The 19266-nt window shown below is 40.5% G+C and overlaps 1 protein-coding gene across 3 annotated transcripts in view; it reads left to right on the top strand.

Moving 5' to 3' along the window:
• The window catches only part of wwp2 (WW domain containing E3 ubiquitin protein ligase 2), a 57389-nt gene extending 40544 nt beyond the window's left edge, over positions 1-16845 (top strand). For 2 of the 3 annotated variants that reach the window (XM_007558488.1, XM_007558489.2), the window contains exons 12-24: positions 2501-2582; positions 4247-4375; positions 5393-5471; positions 6209-6280; positions 6544-6632; positions 9517-9676; positions 12204-12337; positions 13301-13441; positions 13544-13664; positions 14221-14325; positions 14431-14527; positions 15241-15313; positions 16209-16845. In XM_007558488.1, the coding sequence (XP_007558550.1) occupies positions 2501-2582; positions 4247-4375; positions 5393-5471; positions 6209-6280; positions 6544-6632; positions 9517-9676; positions 12204-12337; positions 13301-13441; positions 13544-13664; positions 14221-14325; positions 14431-14527; positions 15241-15313; positions 16209-16308 (1382 nt within the window). In that variant the 3' untranslated portion in view covers positions 16309-16845. The remainder of the gene's footprint in view (positions 1-2500; positions 2583-4246; positions 4376-5392; positions 5472-6208; positions 6281-6543; positions 6633-9516; positions 9677-12203; positions 12338-13300; positions 13442-13543; positions 13665-14220; positions 14326-14430; positions 14528-15240; positions 15314-16208) is intronic. The other variant, XM_007558490.1, reaches the window with a different exon arrangement.
• Positions 16846-19266: the final 2421 nt, after the last annotated feature.

The following is a 19266-nucleotide window of genomic DNA, read 5'->3' as shown; positions in this document are numbered from 1 at the left end:
ATCTGTGCAACGATGGAAACAAAATATTTCTTCAAGGCAAAATGTGATTGGCTGCCATCTTCCAGGTTCCATTAAAACTCTGCTTCCTGATATTTTATGCCACTTGTTAGATGGACTTTTGCTGACATGGTGTATAGATCTGAGCGAATAAATCAGATGATGATGATGAAGAAGAGTTGTTGCAAAATTTGACATCAGTTATCTTACCTCAAGTAGAAATATATTTTTCTTAACTCACTTATTTAAATTGAAAGCTGGCAGTGCTCTCCTGGCTCGTCAACAATAAATCACCATTTATTTTGCATCAAAATAAATGTAAGAGGTTTCTAATGTAGCTTAAGTTCCTGCTTTCAAAATAAAAGCATAAAACATCACTACCTGGTAAAGAGGTTTGGTAAAGAGTCTGCAGAGGATCAGAGAAACCTGAGCGATCTTATCGGTAAACTCTGCAGCGACGATATCGGTTGGGATTTTCCTCAGTCTTCTTTTTCATCGTTGCGATGTCCCCTCCACTATCCCTGAGCTTTTCGGATCTATCATTTACGGCCATAAAGGAAACCTACAAGCACATCCGAACACATTAGTGGTCAGCAGAGTTTTAAAACTTCCTACTAAATATCCCATCAAAGCAGTGTTGTTTGATCCAGGATGGTTCTAATGGGATACATTGTGCAGCAGAGCATTATTTTTGTTTGTTCCAGCACTTTTTATTTGGGTTTTCTGAATAAATTCAAAGAAATGTTTTGTTTTTCACAAGCACAAGGTCGATTGTCTTTAATCCACATTTTTCGTCCTTTCTTTGCCGTCATCACAATGTCACGAGTTTATTGACCTCTGAACTCCAGGGTCTCTGAATCAGCTGTGACAGTAAAAGTGCATCCATGAGGCCACGACTTTGACTAGCAGAGCTTTAGCGCTTGGCTTTTTGAGACGTAGTAGCCTGGTAAATATTGCATTCCGCCAGTGTTTTACAATTGTGATTTGATATATCGTGCAGCTCTACAACGCATTAAGCGTATTTTGCTTTTGCCAACCTCAGAGCAGTTTTTACTGGTATTAGGCCTTCATGAAACAACAGAAGGAATGTTCTCCCTTTGGTTGTGTCCGGCGGGACGCAGTTGCCGCGAGCGAACCGGTCGTTAATTGGCAGATTTACGTCTCCACTCGAGCGATTCTGATTTCTGCTCCGTTGAAGAAAGTCTCTCCTGGTTTCTATTTGTTGCTCCGCTCGTTTATCACTGTAAGGACTCCCTTTGCTCTAAAGGTCTACAAATTACAGGGACCGTGTTATTGATGGGACCCTTCATCATCCAACATTTTCCCAACAGAGTAATGTAATGGGATCCACGCAGACTCCCCTCATCGCGCACATTCATTCATAAACAAACGCTGCTGGCAGCTCCGCGTCCGCCTGCGTTCTCACAGCCATGTCCTCTCCAGAAACGCTCCCTCTCCTCTGCCCATGATGCCTTTTCAACATGTTGCGGTACCTCAAGACGAAAACCTCAATTATATCATTGGCTCAGCTTCGCCTCTCTGGCGCGCTTTTTTTCTTTCTTGCTCTTTTTTTTTTTTTTCTGTCAACTGCGGTCTCTTCCCTCTAGTTTTTTTTTTCCTCTTTTGTTTGAGGCTCAGATTCGGAAAGAGAAAGATGGGAGAAAAGATGATGGAGAAAAAGTGAAGGGAGCTCTGACTGGATGATGAAGGGGGGTGGAGAGAGGAAAGCGGAACGCTAGCAGGAGCAGCAATGAGAGCACTACTGTTTCTGGGCCCTCCACTTACTGCTGGTAATGAGAAAAAGATGTTAGAGCAGTGGAGGGAGGAGGATGGGGCACCGGCTTAACTCTCATGGCACAGACACACTTTTGCATGAAAGAAGAAAACTTTGACTGAAGTTTGCTTCTGTAAAACTTTATTAACCACCAGAAACGAACCTCTGTGTATTCACATCAAGTCATGGTGAAATGCCACACAGACCCGCCAGTTTTAACTCAGAGTGCTGATAATTTTCCTCTCCTCTTCATCCCAAAGGGTGATTCCTCTGATTTAGGGGTGAGCGACATGAGCAATACTTTATGGTGCTACTGTGACAACGACAGAAGCAACAATAAAAGCTTTTTATTTCTTTTTCTTTTTTTTTAAGGTAACTGAGGGGCTGTGCACAGCAGCCAAAGCCCGAAAATTTGTAATAAACTTCTTTAGGACATTAAGAAGTGTGATTTGTACGACTAAAACGCTCACAGTAACGACATTTAATGATATTTTCAAATTTATTGATATTTATTGACACACCTTTGTTGAACAAACTGGATAACTAAATAATAAATAAAAATCCTAACAGGACAGAAATGTTTTGTCGTTTTTAAACATTAATTGGAGCGATAACTCAAATCTTATCGCGATGCAAAGTTTGCCACGATAAACGATATACGATGCGATAAATACCCCCTCTGATTTCGTCACAATATTCACGCTCCTTCTGTCCTGCTTGTGTTCGCAGAGAAACGTCAGGACAATGGCCGGGTGTACTTCGTCAACCACAACACCAGGACAACTCAGTGGGACGATCCTCGGACCCAAGGGTGAGACCGCCGAGCTCCAGATTCAACACCAGTGTGTCTGAGCATGTGTGTCTGCCTGCTTGTTAGGTGGCACCTTGCTTTGAGTGTTTGCTCAGACACAGGGAGATGTGAACGTCACACTGCTGTGAGACAGCTTTACAAATTATGACAGAATTGGACGTTAAAGTGCCAATTATGACAGAATTGGCACCGGTTCCCGATGCCGTTCCGGGAACCGGAACGGCATCGGGTCTTTACAAAAGTTTTATTAAAAACTACAAACAGACGAAAGTGTTTTTGAAGCCGTTTTCAGAGTTTATCATAACACAACCGATCATGTTGCTGATGTCATTTTATCTTCCTTTAGCCGGAGTTTTTAAATTATTTTTGCTTCATGTCACTCATAATTAAACTTTCATGAGATTTTCACTCATTTACGATTTTGCCAAGTTCAGACAATTTGCCTCTTCATATGGAAAACACCTTTTACTTGCCTTCCACGCCAAGTCGGTCTGCGTTCTTTAAATGTAAATTAATATTTTTTAATTTAAAACAGTGGCTAATTAAATTTTTTTTTCTGAAAGCACATAAGCATCCTTCATATTAACTGGTTGCATGAAAACCTTAAAGTTAAACCGTTCACTGTACACCCACACCCTGAAATTATTTCTGTTAACACATCCAGGATCAAGTTCTCTTGTCTTTCCTATTTTGATGAATTGCTATTAAAAACGGGCCTGCTGTGGTGTCTGAATTTCCCCAAACTTTGTGTGTGTTTCCACTGTGGGGTTTGCTGCCGGGCTCTTTGATTAAATTACTTCCTGCCACTGTTCCTGAGTGGGCTGCCTCCGCAATCTGGGCAAAGATCTTCTTCCCTCTGTGATCAAAACCTGGTGGAATCAGTCCAATATGGTATTCAGATCAGATTTTTGTTGTTGTGGTTTAAAAGTGGAGTGAAGACTCCCCAAACTGTGTGGATTTTAACCAGACATAAATATTTATCACACTTCCACTGCAAAACTTCACCTATATTTTGGCATCTATGCAGAAACTCCTGACCAGGAGAAACACTTTTTCCCCTAAGGAAAAAGAAAAGAAAAACAAAGAACGGACCAGGCAGCTAGCATGGTTCTTTTATAAAAAGCTCCTGCAGTGGAAATGCATCTTTTCTAAACCTCTAAGTTATCGATGTCTTCCTGCTTCCTGCTTCCCTGGATCAACTTTAAAATGTGAAACATAAATGACGAAAAAAAAAAGAGCCTAATTTGCATTTATTTTATAGGGATTATTCAGGGAGCCAATAAATGTGGCCTCTGTGATTTTTAAAAAACACTTGAATAATTGTGCTTAAAAATTATAGATTAAAAGCTTCTTAATTTTTCAGTGAGATTTTGCGATTGGATATTTTTCTATATGTGGAAGGTGCTGTATTTATTTATCTATTTATTTGACTCTACCACAAATAAGGCATGCACGGTTAAGCTTTTTTTTTTTTTTTTTTTTTCTAAGCTGATCTCCAGTACTTTCAAACTTAGACGTTTTGCCACATTGTGGCTCATCTTATTGCTTTTAGCACCCTGGCTTTTTATCAGCACAGGTCGGCAGGGGGGATTGTGTTAGCTTCGCCCCCCCAGACGGGGCCCCTCGGCTTGGGAACGTGCTCACTGCCCCTCTCCCTGTTGCAGGATGATCAAGGAGCACGCCCTGCCCCCTGGCTGGGAGATGAAGTACACCGCAGAGGGAGTGCGGTATTTTGTGGACCACAACTCTCGCACCACCACCTTTAAAGACCCCAGACCCGGCTTTGAGTCAGGGTAACTATTGTCTCTCCCCCTCGAACCTGCCACAGACCGAGACAGAGAGAAACAATCGATCAGATTTCTATTTGTGTTCAAATACTTTGATTCTTGCACAGTAATTCTGCCTTGGTCTGGCATACAGTGTTAATTTCCACACAACAGGGTCAAAATGTCTCTAAATCTGAACTACAATTTATTCTTTTTGATTTTTTTTATCAGCTTCTTTTCTTAACTCCACGCCTTTCATTTCTTCGTCTGTGATTTGCATTTCCTTTTGTCGTAGCCGTTAAATTAAGAGATGACATAAAATCACAGAGACATGCTCATTCCGACACACAAACTGTAAATCTCTTTATTGCAGCGGTTTGAAATCTCGCAGCCAGAGTCAGGCCCGCGTGGCCGTGCACCGCATGCCGCGCCGCAGACTGCCCTGGCATCCATGTGGCTGTTTGTGCTTTTCTGTGTCTCCTCTCAGTTTTACTTATGTGGCCGCTGCTGTATACGGCACGTGTTTGTGGAGAAAGCTGCATGAATCTGCTCCCCCTGGTGATGTTTGGTGTTATTTTTAGTCCGGTGGCTTTGGAGCGGTCCAGAAAGACACTTTTAGACAGTTTTCTTGCTCTGGATCCTGCAGCGGCGCAGGTTCGCACGGACGGCGCTCTGCCGCTGCGGTCTCCGCTTCCGAACCCAGACTGAGAAATGCCTGGCAGCTCAGCGAGCCCCACACATTTCACCTCCTCCTCCCCTCTTTCTCTCTGCATCTTGGCCTTTTTTGCTGCTGACAAAGCAGAAATCCTGTGTGCATGTGTGTGTGCAGAGAGCTAACACTAACACAGCTGCAGCCGTAAGCTCACCTTTCTCTGTGAGACCCAGACGTTGATCTGCAGCAGAATGGATGCTGTAAATGCAATATTACTTGCTCCCTGGAACATCAGCTTCTTCATTTTTCTATTTTTTGTTGTCATTTTATTTTGTTTTCCTTGGAATAATGAAAACTGACCAATTTTTGTCTGTTTCCATGTCTGTGTTCAGGTCCAGGCAGGGCGGCTCGCCTGGAGCTTATGATCGGAGCTTCAGGTGGAAATACCACCAGTTCCGTTTCCTGTGTCATGTAAGTGTTAAACGAAGTCTGCAGGTTCAATAAAACACTCAGTTCAGCTTTAACCGCTTTGATCTTCTCGGTCCAGCCTCTAACAGAAAGGAAACGATCCTCTCACTGCAGCTGCCCAGCGTTCCTATGCAACCTGGAAATGTTTGTAGTGATTTGAGTTTCTCCAGGTCTGGATAAATATAGAGAAAAAACTGTTGCATCCATCAGTCAGACCGTCCATTCACTCGTCTTTCAGAGGCTGCATATTTAAATACGTACCTTTTGTCAAAATACACGTCATAAATTCATAGTGTTTTGTTTTGCCTTTATAATTGGATAAAAAGAACTTAGGATTTTGGACTCAAAATGTTTGACATCTTTGAAAGAAAGTGTAACCCATAATTTGGGTGTATACGCATTCATTATTCAAAATTAGCATTTGTAGCAGGACAATCTTTAATATCAAATGCATATTTTCTTAACGCAAATATCTTAAAGCTCATAAAGTGTTCACATCAGCTTGATAACGGGGTGATAATTGAACATTTAGGGTAAAAATGTCTTTCAGTCCCACATGAAGTTTACCTAATCAGCTCTAAGTGCTGAACCGTCCAGAGAGAAACGTTCAACTTCCAGGACGTAGCTGTCCCAGTCAGCTGAAACTGCTAAGCTGTGACAGGGTTTCCAGGAATGTCCTGTGTGCGAAAACAAATGTGCAAACATTCCTGATATTCCTGGTCTTTGTTGTCTCTGTGCAGTCCAACGCCTTGCCCAGCCATGTGAAGATCTCCGTGTCCAGACAAACACTGTTTGAAGATTCGTTCCAGCAGGTCAGACACACAGCACTCAGTACATCTTCTCTGCAACAGTGTGGCACACAAAGGGATTAAAATTACCCTGTTAAATAACAACTGCATTCAGTCTTTTGTTTTCTGAATAAATGGTGTTTATATTCGGTGATGTACAGCGTTTAATTTGTGCACACCTTTACCCTTTTTCGTTTAGACTTAAAGTCAAAACAATTAAAATCTCTTTACCCAAACACTTTAGTTCTGAACTCTGCATTAAAAGCTAATGAATGATTCTTCGTCAGATCATGAACGTGAAGCCGTATGACCTTCGGCGCCGGCTCTACATCATCATGAGAGGAGAGGAGGGTCTGGACTACGGCGGGATTGCCAGGTGAGCGTCGAACCGCCATTTTCCTGTCGCACTCTGGTTTTGTTTCTGGGCTTCTTTTTTGACCTGTTCAGCTCTTTTTGTTCTGGTGATGTTGGTGACGGTGTGTTGTTTTTCTGTCTTCGCTGCTGTTCAATCTCTGACCCCATTCTTTGGATCAAAGCAGAAGCTGTGACGATAACAAGACAAAAGGCACAAAAGAGATGAGGCTCATTCAGTATTTAATACAAATGTCTTTTGATAGTTGATTGGATATAAAACTGCAGGGGTTTCCCCCCAGAAAACCTGCTAAGCCCGGTGGTTTGGTGCTAAGGCAGTCATTCATCCAGCAGCCCGTCGTGTTTTTGAGTAAAAAAATGTTTCAACTTGACAGGAAATATGAAAATATCACTTGATAATTATGTGTTATTGGAAGATTTATACCTGAACATCAACTATAAAGTCTTAAAAAAAATGCAAACATTTTAAAAACACTTAAATAAATACTTATAAGCCTGGTGGCCCGCCAGGCTTATATTACACTGGGGGAAACACTGAAAATATAAGAATGAATAAATATGTTAACATAGTTTACTGCAATAAATCATCCAAACCTAACAAGTTATTTTGGGATTAGTTAATGTCGTATTTTTGTCGCTAAAGCGTGGACCCCTGGAGCGGACTGTTCTCTTAACATTTGAAGGAGAATAAAATTCAAATTATTTAACATCTATCCAGAAATTGTTTTGTTTTTGTCTCATTGATGTTTAACCTTCCTGTCAGTCATCACGTCTGTTGTTACGCAGGCAACTTTACGTATATTTGAGTAAAATTTACGGTTTGACCTGCAGCTCACAATTTTGAGCTACAGCAAGCCGCAGCGTCCAAAACGTGACACAGTCGAGTGTTGAGTTCAGGATGGTAAAATGAGAGAGAAGTGTGGCTGGATGGTTGTGCTGGTGGAGGAGTGATGCTTTGTTCTTGTTCTGCAGCCACTGGACCTTCAAGATAATCATGGCAAATTATTTATGCAAAATAAAAATAACAAAAACATTTCTATACCAAAGATGATTTTGTTAAATTATTTTTCCTCAATCCAGATCTGCATTTTATTCAAATTTTTATTTAAGATTTTTTGCTTATTTTTATTCCATAAAACTGAGTTCTGAAGCTGCATCAAGTCGTAACATTTGAGTTTTAGGCCTGGTGTGTCTGATGTAAATGTTGTTGAAGCCATGCAACACGCGCTCCTCCTCCTCCTCCTCCTCCAACATTTCTGTCCTCCCTCCCTCATCCCGTTCATCCTCCTCACACCTCCCTCTGTTGTCCTCCGACTCTCTGTAATATGTTGGCATTTTTTCTGTTTGCCTTGTTTTGTTTTTGTTGTTTTTTTTTTCCTCATTTTGTTTCTGTTTGGTTTCGCATTGTGTCTCTGTCTCCGGTGTCACGTCAGTGGTTTTACCCTATGGTAGGTGACATCATGCTGTTCTACCACAGGGTAGAACCACGGACGGGATGTTGGGAGGTGTCTGCGTCCAACCGTCCGTCCGTTCATACGCCTACTCCACCCGATGTGTGCTGAAACGGGTGAACCGTGGGAGCGCTTGGTGCTGCAGCTGGTGGAGGGCCTTCATTCTATCTAACATGCATCCTTCCTCATTATCCTGTTTTTTTTGTTGTTGTTGTTGTTGTTTTTTAAGTCCACCATTTTTAATGTTGCGTGTTTTTTTTTCTCACTTTTTTTTAATGCCAAGTTCTGATTAAAGCACAGATTTTTGTTAGGCAGAATTTTAAATTAGATTTCAGTAACGCAAAATAACATCTTGTTGTGGCTTTGGGGTCATAAGACATAAACCTTAGCTTTGCTTTTCCCCCAACTGATCACAAGTTTGGTTCCTTTTAGAGCAAAGCAAGAAACGGCATAGTTTCATAATTTTCTTTGCCTTTATTAAAAAGCTTGGAACATAATAGCTAAGATAATCCCACTGGTTTTTATTGAAAACAGAAACGGCAACTCCTGTTGCTTCTGCTGCTTTAATGTCACATATTGTAAAAATATTTATTCTCATAGTTTTAATCATCATATTCCAGGAACATCTGCATGAGCAAAGAGCAGCAGAGCAAATAAATACCAACTCAATATTGTATCCGAGTTCCATGATTGACTCTATTATGTAAAACTTTGTAAAGGCTGGCTGGGTAAGTGTAGCAGTAATTTAACATGCATCAAAAGATTTATGCATCAAAACATGTTATCTGATTTTTAATCAGCTAAAAGTGCATGAAGGAAGAAAATGGTGAGAAATCTTGGTTTTTATGCATGTAATAAACAAAAAGAATAATCTTATTTCTATTATTTTTATATATATTTGAAAAAAAAAATGGGAAAAATGGCCACTTGACTGGTGAATCTTTATTTTTTGTATTAGTTTCACTGAGTTTTAGTTCTAAATTAAACTACAAAAGTTCAGTTATTTGTACAGAGACACTGGAGATGGAAACCAGCAGGCATTAAGCAGCTTATCCTCTCCTGTTGTTAACCAGCTGGATTTAATATAATTAATATTAAACCTAGACTGGGTTGCTCTTTGCCAGTATTTGTTTCTAAGCAAGAAAGAGATATAAAGCACAAAACAGGACTGTTTGTGTGTGTTTTTTTTTTTAAATATATATATTTCATCAGGTTTGTAAAAAAATAAAAACAAATAGCTCAGTTTAAATCTGTTGCTGCTATTTTTTGTGTCAGTGGTGCTAAAATGTGTCTTAAGCTAACGTTGGTTTTGCTCTGCTCTCGGTGACTAAAGTTTCTCTGTGTCTGCTTGGTGTAAAACAAAAAGCTTCTCTTGCTAAATTACAGGTTAATGGAGTGATTTCTGTCGTTGATGACCTTTGTCCTCTGGCCCTGCAGGGAGTGGTTCTTCCTGCTGTCCCATGAAGTCCTGAACCCCATGTACTGCCTGTTTGAATACGCCGGAAAGAACAACTACTGTCTCCAGATAAACCCGGCCTCCTCCATCAACCCTGACCATCTCACGTACTTCCGCTTCATCGGTCGCTTCATCGCCATGGTGAGCCTCGCCTCGTAAATATCTTTGCTTTGAGTCGCTCTTTAAGCATCGTTTCCATCTTCATGCTTATTTGCAAGTCCTACCATTTGTTCCTCACGCTTCCATAAGATCAAATCTACGTCTTTGATGCGTTTTCGGTTTTCTGCTAGGAACAGAAAGGGGCCGTCCCCAAACTGTTCCCACAAAGTTGGGAGCATGAAATGGTCCAAGATGTCTTGGCACACGGAAGCATGAAGGTCTTTTACTGGAACGAAGGGGCCGATTTGAGCAGGCCGTGGAAACTGTTCTTAAACTAATCTGAAAGCCCTGCGATGTTTGGAGGCCAGCAGCTGCTGACGATGCAGAAAGTCGAGCTCTAAGCACCTCGACATCTTTGTGATTTGACGTAGCGTAGCATTTTTTATTTAAATCAATTCACCTCCGTTTTGTTTTAACCGTCTGAAGAATATTTAGCAGTGGACTGCATTTTATACATCTGTGGCTGGAACGCAATGGTTCAACGAATACTTTTGGCAATATGGTTTATAACTGTAGTTATTAAAGAAATTAACTTTGTTACTAAATGTTAATAGAAACCCAGCAGGGGCTTTTCTGTGTGGACTTTGCTTGTTCTCCCTTTGCAGGCCTGGATCATTAATACAGGTTTCATTATGTTGAAACTTTAGCACTATTTGTCAAAACTCAATATTTTCTCTTACTCTAATCAAAAGGGGGATTGTATATGGGGTCTTCCTTTAAAAAGCTTTTGTCCCTGGAGAAGCCAGGCCTACGCCGAGTTCTTCTTTGAGTTCAGAACATTTCCCGCTAAGTTTGTGGCCTGTATCATGTCATCTAATGACACAAGTGTGTGAACACATCTCCAGCTCTCGCAGCGTAAAGCGAAAAGCTGAAGGTTTCTCTTTGGGATCGACTCCAAACGGTTTGGGTTCCCAAACCCTCCACCCTCCTGCCAGCTCTCGCCCACTCCATGAGCTCACTGCTTCAACCAGCCCACACCCGCCACCAGCTGCCTATATTTAGAGCACGAATTCACTTTGTTGACTTCTTTTCTCCTAAAGTCGATTTCCTCCATCTACCGAGCCGGTGCAGGCCTCCGTTTTCATTTTGTAAATTTCCACAGCCACCTTCTGCCTGAAAACCCCCTTAGCTGTGAGACGAGCGCACGGTCGGCCCAGTCAGTAACGCAGAGCAGACTGTGACTGAGTCAGTCCTTGGACGTCTGTGTTATTGTTGGCATTGCGGCTCTGAACCCTCTGTGGTTTCTCTAACGCTAAACAGCTCCGTCTGTCTGATTCTCTGCAAACACACACACAGACACCTAAGCAAAGATTAGGACTTGGATTAAAGCTCTTTAAGTTCTCACATTTGTATAAATCTCTTTTTTTGTTTGTTTTTTTATGTGTACATGACACAAAAAGAAGGCAGCAGCTCTTCTGAGTCTGTAACAAATTGACCGTGTGAGTCACACACCTTATGTGAGTGATTTTGGCTGCAACGATTATAGAAATAAAAGACCCGTTCATGATTCTTGTAAAAAAAATAATAGCTGTTGAAACCTTTCTAACACCTAAATAGGCACCAGATAATCCCCCCGTGAGTCATCAGTACAAACACCTAATGATTGAGTTTTCAGTGACCTACTTCCTTCAACCATGTGTCCATGAAATAACCATAAATTATCCCAGAATAGCGAGAGGGCAAAATTACGACTCTGTGCTTTATTTTGTCCTGGAGCCTAAACCTGATGAAATCAGAGGAGAAACGAATCAGAATCACCTTTTAGTTGGTGTGTGTTAGCCTCTCTATTCCCTGACTTTAAATGGGCGTTTCAAATAGGCAGTGGGTCAAAACTAATGCCAAATTAGTTACAAAGTTGCTTAAGGACAAACGGTTGAGAGAGGCTTGTGGAAGAATATTCATAACTTTTGACCCAACTCACAAAGTTTAAAAGCAATGCTTCCTCATACAAAGGTAATTTATGTTGAACCTCTGGCTTTGAATTAAGTTTTTTAGAAAAATCTGCCTTTAATTATTCAGACACAGGACAGAAATGATTTCAGGAATCCCAACCCAACTTGGTCTGATGCTTTCATGCAGTCGACATACATCTATTTATTTATAATTTTAACACTTTTGCCACAAGGTGATGTCAGTTTCTGTCTAAAAACCATTGGTCTCATCCATTTGTGAGGCGCTGCTCTGTCCACCAGCTTGGTTCAGGAACACAGAGCAGCGTTTTAAAACGCGTTCTGCCGCCGCATGTCGGTCATTTAACCTTTTATTCATGCTGCCACGTAAAATAAAGCAGTAAAAAAATGTTTCCTCTAAATCATTTGGATGTTTTCGTAGGACATCTGCATCTTTTTTTATATACACAAGTACATTAAAAAGCTTCATCCATGACTCAAACACATCACCTGCTTGTTCGAGCTGCAGACAAACCTTTGAGTTTATTTTCGAGGGAATCTGAGCAGAGAGCTGCAGACGGCCTCGGTGTGGTTTCTGATGCACGGCGTCCTCCCTGCAGGCGCTGTACCACGGGAAGTTCATCGACACCGGCTTCACGCTGCCGTTCTACAAGCGGATGCTGGACAAGAAGCCAACTCTGAAAGACCTGGAGTCCATAGATCCCGAGTTTTATAACTCCATCATGTGGGTTAAGTAAGTGAAGCCACTGCTCGTTTTTAGGTTTGTGTCGTAGCCGGTTTGAAACCTCTGAACTGAAGAAAATCAGGATGTTTTTCCAGACTTTTACATTTTTATTTAAATTAAGATTTCAACAGCATCTTGGTATGTTCTCTAAAAAAAATGAGCAAACATACTTTTAAACTGTTAAAATAGATAACTATATATTATAAAACCATAATGTCAATTGATGAATAGAGATCAATGTTCAAAAAGAGTAAATTAATAGAAAAAAATTCAGTATCATCCCTGAATGTGTTTATTATATTGTTAATATTTCTGTAGCTAAAGGGAGACATTATGTTTGTTAATACAGCGGCTTTTGCTGCTCACTTTATTTTTTATAAACATATATATATATATATATATATATATATATATATATATATATATATATAATTTTTTTTTAGGTTTCAGGTATTGTCATTTATATTCGTGCATATTTTTTAGATATTGATCTGTATAGGTAAAAATCCAAAGTATTAGTTGTTTCAAAGGTAGAATACCTTCTGGTTTCTCTTATTTTCATAACACTTGAAATAGAGCTATGATGATTATAGAGTTTACTTTTTAAAAAATATGTGATTATGTGAAAATATAATAATTATCATAAATAATTATCATATTATTTATGATAATAATAAAAGAAGTATTACAAAATGAAGTACGGCTTTTTGGCAATACATCTTTAACAAATGCGTGTATGGCTCTAAAAATCAAACTTTTATCAACACTTATCAAATACGCTACCTAAACGGCACATAAATGTTGCCCATCAGTTTGTAAGTTTTAGAAATTTGAAATAAACATGGGATTTTAGCCCCTTAGTCTACAATCAGAAATGGACTATCAGATTATCTTAAAGTGTCAAAAGTGTGTAAAAACGCAGCAGGCGATTTTTGATGCTGTAACACGTTTTGTGTTTTTCTTTGTCTCCAGAGAGAACAACCTGAAGGACTGTGGAGTGGAGCTGTATTTTGCACAGGACATGGAAATCCTCGGGAAGGTCTCCAGTCACGCGCTGAAGGAGGGCGGAGAGGACGAGCTGGTCACAGAAGAAACCAAGGAGGAGTACATCAGGTGAGCTGTTGGACTTCACAGGAGAGGAATGAAGCCTCAGCAGACGTGAGAGAAACGGTGGAAGCCAGACCTTGAAAACGGGAAGGTGTTTTGTCCCTGCAGCCTGCTGACAGACTGGAGGTTCACCCGCGGGGTGGAGGAGCAGACCAAGGCCTTCCTGGACGGCTTCAATGAGGTGGTTCCTCTGGAGTGGCTTCGCTACTTCGATGAGAAGGAGCTGGAGGTGAGGAGGACCAGAGTCAGGCCTTTGAATTTCACCTGCTGCAGAGCAAACGTGACAATGTTCACAAAACGTCTCCATGTGTTTAGTGTCTTGTTAAATCCTTGGACTATTTTCCAATTATTTAACGAGGAAGGTGACTGTAAAATCTCCCAGGCTGAATAACGCAGGCATTCATCTTGCCACATCTCAACTTGAGAACTGTTTCCAGCAAACTTCAGAACTGTGTGCTTGTTAAATTGCTTTACAGGGTTTCCACACAATTTCCATTTATTATCCCATAGTTTCCTAAGTTTGTCAGACAAAAATAGACTACATTTGGTGTATAAGTAAAAGTTTCTTTGGGTCATTTGGCAATTATAAATCTGAGTGAACAAAGCTCCCATGTGGTGTTCCTCAGGGCTCCAGTCTCGGAGCCCCTTTTATGCAGTATTTACATTCTCCCACTGACATCAGATCATGGAGTAATGCAGCTTTTCTTACCATAAACATGCTGATGACACATAACTTTATATCAGCTACTCTGACCACATCGTCGATGTTGTTTCTTTGCTTTCAGCTGATGCTCTGCGGCATGCAGGAGATCGATCTGGCTGACTGGCAGAAGAACACCATCTACAGACACTACACCAAGAACAGCAAGCAGATCCACTGGTTCTGGCAGGTAACGATGTCCAAAACGTACACTCTTGCACAAACGTTGACTTGAGGTTTGGAATTAGCCAAGAACCTTCAGTAAAAATGCCTTTATTGTGCGACTGACATGCAGGTTGTGAAAGAGATGGACAACGAGAAGAGAATCCGTCTGCTGCAGTTCGTGACGGGAACCTGTCGGCTGCCGGTCGGAGGCTTCACCGAGCTCATAGGTACACCGGCTCACCGGGATGAAAGGATGAGACGAGTAACGCTGCGTTTGATCGGGATGAGGCGAACGCAGGGGGAAATGTTGTGTATGGAAAAACTAAGTACACCCCAGAATCCAATAATTCTCAGAAGTCATTTTCTGTCTGACCTCATCAGTCTCTCGCTCTTCTTTTATAGCAATGCTTCAGTTTTATTGAAGCATCATGTGAAGGTCTCATGCTGTTTGAGATACCTCCTGCTTTTCTAGACATTTCTCATTCGTTCAGCGCTCCTGTATGCTACTTTGCTCCTTAAGTCCCATAGAAGCATCAAGCTTGTTTTCCACCCATACTTTTTTTCTTCTGTGTTTAGTCAGTAATAACAACGTTCCATCTGCTGACTAGTTATGATTGACAAGGTTGGATTTAAACAAATCTCAGAACCTCATTAGGACCAGATGATTTCTATCAGACAAAATAGTCACGGTAAAAATGTTGCTTTAATAAAACAGTGGAGTTTTCTTTTTTTTACAACTGTCAGCTCGATCGTCATGTAAAACAGTATCGCTCAGTTACTTACAGATGCTCTGAAAACAATAATGAGTTCCTTGAGTTTACTATTATCTTTTTATATTCATGAACGGTAATTTAACCGGTGAAAAGGAAAAAATGTGAAACATTTTCATTTATGTTTCCAGATGAAAGTGTGATGAGTTTTGTTCTCTTCGTCCCTGCAGGAAGTAACGGCCCCCAGAAGTTCTGCATAGACAGAGTGGGGAAGGAGACTTGGCTTCCAAGAAGCCACACATGGTGAGAAACTAACTGGTTGGTTGTTGCTAAAAACCTCAAGTCTGTAAGAAAAAAAACAACTTCTCTTCTCGAAGCAGTGACTCTTTAGAAAACGGGATTTGCTAAACGGATCGTCTTACTGATGAGGAACACATTTTTTTATACGTTGAATGAGAACAATGCTGGATTGTCAAACAGAAGACATTAATGCATACAGCTGAAATTAGTTATTCAACCCACATGTTCTGGCCAAAGGCATAAACATGTGATTTATATAGCTCTACATGACTAATATCATAAGTCGTTTTCTCACGATAAACCCAGGGTTTTATCGTGACACTTATTATGTTTGTTGAAGCCTCAAAATTATTTAACTGTTTCAGCAGATATTAGTGTCCTTTTTGTGGCTTTGCTGTGAAAAGAAACCAGTTCATTCATTTATTCAACTGATTGCATCTACCTTTTTTTAATTCCAACGGAGATTTTAAATGCGGTTCAATTTTGACGATCATGATGGCCGCAGTCCTCTGCAGATTTTCACATTTCTTTGGTACCGGAGAAAAGTCCAGTGCTTCCCAAACTTCAGCATCCTCACAGACTGAGTGACGTTTTCTCCCAGGTTGTCCTGATACGTGATTGGTTGCAGGCTTCCAGTGTCAGGGAAAAGCAGCCATTTAAATCCTTGTATTTTAACATATTTTTGTATGTTTTGGTTTGTTGCAAACACCTGAAAATCTTTTTGATTGAACTCTTTATATTGCCTGGTTGGTTGGTTGTTCTGTGTGTCTCTGACAGACCGGTCCAGTGTCTGCTGGTCTTCCCAGCGTCTTCCTTGTAAGCAGCAGCAGTAGGAGGAGGAGGAGGATGTCTTAACCTGGATGCATAACTTTGCTGCTCCGTTTTCTGTTCTTTTCAGCTTCAACCGTCTGGATCTGCCGCCTTACAGGAGCCTGGAGCAGCTCAGAGAGAAGCTGCTGTTCGCCATCGAGGAGACGGAGGGATTTGGGCAGGAGTGAAGCCGTTAAAGCAACAAAATAGTTTCTTGTTTTTGTTATCGAGCCTATTTTGCGTTTGTTAATCACAGGGCTGCAGTCTCACCAATCACTTGCAATCAGATGATGTCTGTCGACACAAAAAAAATTGAAGTCGGAGCACAGTTGCTTCGAGAACGAATGAACGTGTGTGTGCGTGTGTGTGCGCGTGTGTGTGTGTATGCTCACTTTATTGTAATTGCCTAAATTTGACAAGAACGCGCCGGTGGCACCACTCTGAGCTTACAAACTGCACCAGAATCAGACGGCATTAAAGCTTTAATGCCGCTCCACAACCACAGCACAGTTAACCGCGAATGCAGCGTAACATATCTACCAGAGACAAACACTTTTAGCGTTTTAAAGAGATGAACACATCCGAGAGGTTATCAGGAACTACTGCACCTCCTTTACAGAGGTTAGAGAGAGGAGATGTGATTTTATTTTTTATTTTTATGTTAATTTTAAAAGTCTGCATTTTCTCTTGTACAGACCCTAAATAAATGAGACTTCAATCGTAAACAGAGTCGATTCATCCTTTGCAGATTTGTATAACTAGATCAGGACAATTGCTCTGTGATCAATTGTAAAGGTCTTGGGTGCAGAAAAACACAGAAATACTATTCCAGGAGGTTTTTCTATGTTTAATAATGTATGAGTTAATGGTATTTTACTAGTAACTTCTAGGAAACAAACAAAAGTTACATGAATGGAATCTTGGCAAAGAGTTCAGTCCATTTAATAGAAATAACAGACATGTAGTTACCTTCAACATGAAGATGATGACCTTTAACGGTGTATGAAAATAATAGATGCTTAATTATTGAGGAGAAGCACCACAGCCTCCTGACCCAGTGAACAGGCAGTACAAGAACAAGTACTGCCTTCAGTACTTGGCAGTACAACGCATCTGAGTTTCTCCTTTGCCTGTTCTTTGTTAAACAAGATGGATTTTTTTTTTTAAATGTTTCCTTAACATTTTAAATAAAAAGCATCTTCACTGAGCGAAGCTGCTTTTGTTCCTACACATATGCTTGTGTTGATGCTGATCTCTGATGACATATTTAGACAATTCAGGCCATTAAGTGTTAATGTGAAGTAACTCCTTTTCCTTTATAGGTCAGTTTCTGTAGTTTGGCACATACTGTAGCTAATGACGAGTTCATTTTTCCCCATGTAAAAGGAGAAAAGTCTCATCTGAAAAAGTCCAAAGTCGATACATACCTGTACTCCAACAATGTTCAATGTGCTGCACGCTACTGTCTTCCAGTATATCTGCCTGGAGTTTGAGGCAGTCCCTTTCACAGCGAAACTAGATGCCTTTATGTTCAGAACAACTAAAACAAACGTGAAATATCAGGGGACTATTGATTGATTATATAACTTCCCATTAAACGCATGTATTTTTAATGGTTTCAGTCTTGTACTAACAGGTTTGCAAGCTTTTAAACATGCCATTTCCCTCTGATCATGCGGTACATTCTTGTGCTGATGCTGATTTCTGATGCCTTAATGCAAGGTCTTCAATATGTAAGTTGTGAAAGAAAGTGTCTCAACTGTGTGATTCTTCGTTATAGATGATCTCAGAGTAAAGCTTGATGTCCCAATGGTGCTGAAAGATTTTAAAGTGGCGGCGTCCATTAGCAACTTGATTGCCATAGATACAAAATGCATGTTTGTAGGAATATTGATGCCAATCAAGGAGCTGGGATGAATTATTTGGTGGGAAGCGGCTGCTTGGAGATGCAACAGACGATGCCCCACAAAGTGCTGTTGGAGAAAGGCAATTTCATTTTTATTAGGCCTACGATCAGTTGTGGCAGTTCATTTAAACACAACTTGATTTTTCGATTTTCAGAGCATCAAAGGGAACGTGAACAATGTTGACAATAATTAAACCCAGTGCCTCTGAATCTACAAACCGAAACTAGTCAGTGATTGTTGGTGCAGATAGAGCTGTGCCGGAGCCGGCGGCGTTTTCCACTCATCGAGACGCAGTTTGTGGTTTGGCCGGCAGGCTTTCAATAATTGGAAATAGATGCTGAAATGCAGCCACACAAACAAACTGCTGTCATGTCATCCCCACTGTTGCCAACAATGGTTCCAGTCTTGAACTGGGGGCAATGGAAATGTTCCAAGTAGCATAAGCGGTTTGCTGTAAGTCCTACTGAGCAAAGATACGAACTGGCTGCTGGCAGTGACTACATCTGGGTTTGAAAATACCTTAAAGGTGCAACAGAACATCAAAAGACAACGCTTAAATACCAGAAGGAGAAACAACCGGTGTGATCTGTGAAAATGGACTACAATGCAAAAAATCATCTGCCTGTTTCCAATAGTGGTACATCCTGGACAGGATGTCAACCTGTCACAGGGGAACTCTGTGACAAACACTGTAGAGCAGGGAGGGAGTTGAACTCTTTTTCATTTTGGGCCATTTCAAGATCATGAATGTCTCCAAAGGGCTGGTTGTGGCAGAATGCAGTGATAAAACTGCCCACTAGCAAAGTTAAAATATTAATAAATAGTTGTTTCTTATTATTTTTGATGTAATTTGCCACTATACAGATATAAATTGTTTTTACTCAATAAAAATTTTTAAGCACATATCTGTTATCTTTAAAGTTCTAGTTCTTAGAGTCTAAAGGGCCACATAAAAACTTATGGTGGTCCGGATTTGGCCCCCAGGCCTTGAGTTTAACACATTTGCCTTCTTGCTACAAAGAAACATTGCTACCACGTTGTGCGCCCAGAATTAACAAAATTGACATTATATTCATATGTCATGTTATAGGTTATTCAACAGTTAGTCGCATGTCTTTTCTTTTCTGTTATTCCTCCGTATGTTGTGGTTTTGAATATGAGAATTGCGCTTTAGTCCAGACTTCCAGGTCTTAGTTTTTTTTTTATTTTTTTTTTTTTTTTTTTAACATATATATTCTG

Source organism: Poecilia formosa, unplaced genomic scaffold (assembly GCF_000485575.1).
Source record: "Poecilia formosa unplaced genomic scaffold, Poecilia_formosa-5.1.2 Scaffold97, whole genome shotgun sequence".
NCBI classification, from domain to species: Eukaryota; Metazoa; Chordata; class Actinopteri; order Cyprinodontiformes; family Poeciliidae; genus Poecilia; species Poecilia formosa.
Note: the sequence above shows the minus strand (reverse complement) of the source record. Positions and strands in the feature narration are given on the sequence as shown.